We start from the raw sequence: 5,191 nt of genomic DNA, 5'->3' as shown, positions 1-5,191 counted from the left end.
GTAGGTTTGTGTGTGTGTTTGTGTCTGTGAGGGTGGGGGTGGGGGTGGGGCTAGGTGTGGGTTTGTGTGTGTGTGTGGGTGTGTATGTCTGTGAGGGTGGGGGTGGGGGTAGGTGTGGGTTTGTGTGTGTGGGTGGGTATGTGTGTAAGTGTGTTATTGGTGGGTATGTATGTGTGTGTGTTTGTAGGTGTGTGTGTGGGTGGGTATGTTTGTGTATGTGTGTGGGTGGGTATGTTTGTGTATGTGTGTGTGTTTGTGGGTGGGTGTGTGTGTGGGTATGTATGTGTGTGTATGTGTGTGTGTGTGTGTGTTTGTGGGTTGGTGTGTGTGTGTGCGCGGGTGGGTGTGTGTGTGTGTGTGTGTGGGGGGGGGGGGGGGGGGGTTAAGGTAGGGGTAAGTAGAGGTGGATGAGATGAAGTGGGAGTGTGTTTATATTTTAGAAAAAATTTGGAATTAGAAAAATGTGGAAAACAATGATTATCAGTTTTCCAAAAATTTCCAACTTCTTTGTAATTTTAGAAAACGGAAAATTTTTATTATCCGTAAAAAATTTAGAAAAATAGACGAACTAAACGCGTTTTTAAAATTCTCATTTTTTTTGGAATTTTTTTCCGGAAAACGGCTCATTTTTCCGCAACTAAACGCACCCTAAATATGCATAATGACATTAACTTAAAGATAAAGATATGCATGATGAACCAATGCATGCGCGCGGTGTTGCAAGTCAATAATTCTGACATTCATTTATGAATTTCTTTATGAACCACTTGGTCTTATTTGGTGCATGTTTGTAAGTAATAACATTCCTTGTTGATAGTTTTTTCAATATTTAATTGTTGAAATTAGCTGTCTATTTGAGTGAATGCCTGAGAATGTTATACATGCATCAATTGTTAGCTTGAGTGAATGCAAAAAGATGATTTTTATCAAATATTTTTCACAAACTTATGGAGTCACTGATAAGTCAACCTTTTACACATTAATATACTAGATGATCAAAAGACTACAAGTTCTCCATTGCAGGTTTCCTTTAAAAAGAATCCTAGTCTTCATGAACATCATCATGTGGTTTAGAAGCTCAGAAAGTTCTTCTCTTTGAGGCTTTCAACAGTGTCCTTGATGCTTACCTCCAACGGAGTAAATTCAACACCTAAACTTTCCGCTTTTGCCCTCGATACAGTGTAAGGTACAGGCTCACCACCAATTCCGTCTTTATACCTATCAAAATTAAAATTAAAAAAAAAAAAAAAAAAAAAAAAAAAAAAAAAAAAAAAAAAAAACACAATTATTGGCCCTAAATAGATTGTTTACATGTATATTCATAGGATTAGATACTTACTTTTCAGAATGGCCAAGAACAGGGTAGTTTTTATTTAAAATCTTCATGATCTCAGAAGATCGAATCACTTCGCCTACCAAACAGTATCTACCATTTGCTTGGGGGTTCTCAAATGCTAAAATATGAGCATTAGCAACATCTCTCACATCAACAAGTCTATAAATTCCATCTGGGAATACTTCCTTTCCTGCATATATTATGTCTCTTTGTATCATGTTTCCATAGCAAATGTACATTTCAAAGATTTGAGTTTGTTTAGAAACTTTATTTACAGAAAAGAATTGATAATGCATATAAATATTAGTTGTAGGATACAATTACCGGATTCAATCATGCCCATAATGCCCTCAGAAGTGAGGTTAAGAGTTGGTTGTAAGATAGGACCGATGACATAGCCAGGGTTTATAGCCACCAACTCCAAACCTTTCTCTTTACAAAATTTTACAGCAGCATCCTCAGCCAGGGTCTTTGAAAGGGCATACCATAACTGTAAAATGCAAAAGGGAAAAGGAAATGTAAAGATATGTTTTCTTGAAAAGTTAGTTGGGTTTACTAAATGTTTGATGATAACTTGAAGCACATGAAAGTTTTTAAAAGACTTGTACCTTTTTTTGCTCACATGTTTCTGGATCTGAAAACCAGGTTTCATCCATCACATCACCAAACTCCAGAGGTTTTGCGGGAAACATAACTGCAGCCATGGAAGATGTCAAGACCACTCTTTTGAGAGATGGAACTTTTGCAGCTGATTTAAGGACATTAAGTGTCCCCTTCACTGCAGGTTCTAACAATTGAGCCTAATTGAGAAAAAGTTATACCAATTTCAACCAAATGATAAGTTAGGAACATGCAATATATCCTAACAAAATGTAGGGATGGAAATTTGAGAGCAAAAGAAAGGGTAAAAAAAAAACCTGTGGTTCAGACACTGAAAGCAGAACAGGAGATGCTGTATGAAAGACACAATCGCAGCCACTAACAGCAGACTCGAAAGATCCTTCTTCAGTCAAGTTAGCTTCAAACAGAGATAACCTTTCCTTAGCTCCATCAAGAGCACGTAGGTGTTCAGTCTTTTTAGGATCATCTGTAGCATATTTGAATGGAACCAGTTTAATTATGATGCAAAGTCAAAGTGCTTTCGATATATAGCTTTTGAGGTCAAAGTCGTTGGGAATCAGTCGAGTTTATGTTATCTTGAGCATTGCAATTGCAGTAATCACAAAATTTTCCGATAAATTCAAACAATTATAGGAATTGCTAGATGGAAATCAGTCAATTTTTTAGGGAAAATCAATGTAACAGCCATTGGACTCGAACTTAGAGAATAATATTAAACTTCAATAGCGAATTAGGCTCACTAGACCTAAAACGGCTCCGATGTAGGTTACATAAACAAAGAATTTGATCGATAAATGAAAGATAACAGATTAAAAGTTTAATTTCGAAAGAAGTAGATGCTGACCAAGGGAGCGAACGGTGGCATGAACAGTGTAGCGACGCTGAAGCAAGAGCTTAACGATCCATGAAGCTATGTATCCCGAAGCCCCAGTAACACACACTACCTTGCCTTCTCCGCTCATCTCTATGAAATCAACGAATTTGGTAGGTGATAGGTGTTGGACACTCGAGCATAATAAATATGAGAGTGGAGAGTGATGCTTTGTATTTTTGTGTATGGATTGGAAGAATCAATATAATAGAGTCCAAGGGATGTCTGGACAAGTAAGGAAAGAGTCCGAATGATCCACGTGGCGTTCATATGTAACACTTTGGATAGAACAAATCAAGCACTAAAAAATAAATGTAAATACATTATTTGTATGCAGAATAGTAAATGGTAATGACAAATACATTATTTGTATAATTGTATTCAAGCGAAGCTTTTTGTTTGAAATATAACTTTAAGATTCTTGTGTGAAACCTAATTGATATATGTGTTTGTGTAAGAATTATTCTAGGATACCTACGCGTATATAGTATAGAATAAATTTCGTATGCGTTTAATTTGGTTTCTTAAGCTAGATTTAGTTTCCCAAAGTTAAAAGTAATAGAAATTTTGTGATAGTTCTTACATGGTCATGTGCTATTTCACTTGATTGCTCTTGGAAAGCGGTATAAGTTTAGGTAAATTGTTTGAAAATTCGTAATAAGCTTATAGTGAAAATCATGCAAACTTGTTTCAACTTTGACATGCGTATAGATTAGTCAATTAAGCCAACCAGAATTTGAGAATTATTGTTGACTAAATAGGGTGCACCTACAGTTTTGTTAAAACTGTTACACGTATTATCTTGGTTTGATGTAGGAATTATTTGTGTTGTAGGTATTCGAGTTTAGTGTGAGTTAGATCCATATACTTCTCTTACATTAGAGTTCTGAAGTTGAGACTGTCGATCATGTACATATTGTTTCAAGTCTATCTTTAAAGATTCAAGGTCTTTAATGAATCAACATTTAATGGTAAAACCGATGGACATGAAGAGGGTATCATCGTGGAAGTTGATTAAACTCTGTGTAAAAGTCAAACACTACAACTACGTGTGTTACTCCTTTTTCCTTGAACTTTTACATATTCCATATCTACAATTATTTGTATCTTTGCAATTTTGTGTGAATAATATTGTTTTGGAACTATTTTTTTTATATTAAGGGTTATTGTCATTGTTGCCCAACAAACTTTAGTACATTGGTTTAAAGAGTTCCTCGTGACTTTTTTTTTTTTTTTTTTTTTGCATTTGAGGGGCATGTACTTGTGTGTTTATGTTTTAAAAGGTCATTTTGAAAATGTTGAAGGGGTCACCCGGTGACACCCAACCTATCTTGCATTCTGTCAATTCCAAGTCATTGTCATCTAGATTAAATAAGTCAAGGTCATTGCCACGTATATGTGATAATGTTTACCCTAGTTTTTCATTTGGGCCATCCTATCTTGGAGCGAATTGGTACTCTTGTTCCCTTCTCCACATCTCACGCTTCAGATTTCACTATCTCCCTCCACCCAATTTGCGACTGTGGTGACTGTGACTGAGTTAATCGCTGAAATTACTGGACCATGGAGAGAACCAAACCCAACAGTGGTAGTGGAAGTGTGGTGGTTTTCAATGGAGGTTCGTGAATTTTAGGCAAAGTTGAGGGGTATCGGCTATGAGAAGAAGAGGAAACGCCTTGTTGGGGTTCGCTTCTGTCGTTGGTTCTTGCGATGATACGAATCTGAGCTTGAGCTTTGGTGCTTGCGATGATACGAGGTTAGTAAATTGTTTTGATAGGGGAGTTTTGATGGTTATCAAGGAATTCAACCTAAAACACTTCAAATCAATAGTGTTTCTCGACTATCAAACACTAGTCAACACCCCAAATCCAAATGAATGTGATGTCACATGGAGATTTCGGAATCAGAAAGAGAAAACATGGAGAAGGTATAGAGATTTCTGAAGTTTCAAGATCGAATTCACCGATTCCTTCGCTTACAAAGTAATCAGAGCAAAAGGATAGCATTCCAATGTCAATGCACATCGTCCCCGGCGAACCCATTCGGGAAAGGTGGAGGTTTGTTGGGGGATTGATATGCGTCAATGTCTGCCTGAGCAACTGTCATCGACAAATCAAACCCATAGCCGAAACCGTCTTCAACCTACTCTCCGGAAATTGCAGCGCCAACGGGGTCACATGATTCACCTTGTTCTGCCACATCGGAGATGTTGGAGGGAACATCGGTGGAGTTGAACCAAGCGCCAATGGGCTCATCGAACCCATTTCCATTAAATTGACAGTAACATATCTTGATTTTGGAGAAGGAAGAGTTGATCTGGTAGAAGCGTACACTAGCCGGAGGTCTTCCACCCTATGAGCAAA

At 37.3% G+C, this 5,191-nt stretch overlaps 1 protein-coding gene across 1 annotated transcript; it reads right to left on the bottom strand.

The window, feature by feature from the left end:
- Positions 1–903: 903 nt before the first annotated feature.
- On the bottom strand, positions 904–3,007 carry LOC111898747 (phenylacetaldehyde reductase). The gene is made up of 6 exons (XM_023894653.3): positions 2,802–3,007; positions 2,254–2,423; positions 1,945–2,136; positions 1,661–1,826; positions 1,340–1,526; positions 904–1,218 (listed from the first exon to the last, which is right to left on the bottom strand). Exons 1-6 carry the CDS (start codon positions 2,917–2,919, stop codon positions 1,071–1,073), a joined length of 981 nt encoding a protein of 326 aa, XP_023750421.1. The 5' UTR covers positions 2,920–3,007; the 3' UTR covers positions 904–1,070.
- Between the last annotated feature and the right edge of the window lie 2,184 nt (positions 3,008–5,191).

This window comes from Lactuca sativa, chromosome 4, assembly GCF_002870075.4.
Source record: "Lactuca sativa cultivar Salinas chromosome 4, Lsat_Salinas_v11, whole genome shotgun sequence".
In the NCBI taxonomy this organism is placed as follows: domain Eukaryota; kingdom Viridiplantae; phylum Streptophyta; class Magnoliopsida; order Asterales; family Asteraceae; genus Lactuca; species Lactuca sativa.
This window is presented reverse-complemented; position numbering and strand designations above follow the sequence as displayed.

Coding starts and splice junctions, on each gene's coding strand:
- LOC111898747 (XM_023894653.3), bottom strand. CDS start 2,919: ATGAGCGGAGAAGGCAAGGTAGTGTGTGTTACTGGGGCTTCGGGATAC. Junction 2,137..2,253: donor TTTCAGTGTCTGAACCACAG/GTTTTTTTTTTA, acceptor TTTCTCAATTAG/GCTCAATTGTTAGAACCTGC. Junction 1,827..1,944: donor AAACATGTGAGCAAAAAAAG/GTACAAGTCTTT, acceptor TGCATTTTACAG/TTATGGTATGCCCTTTCAAA.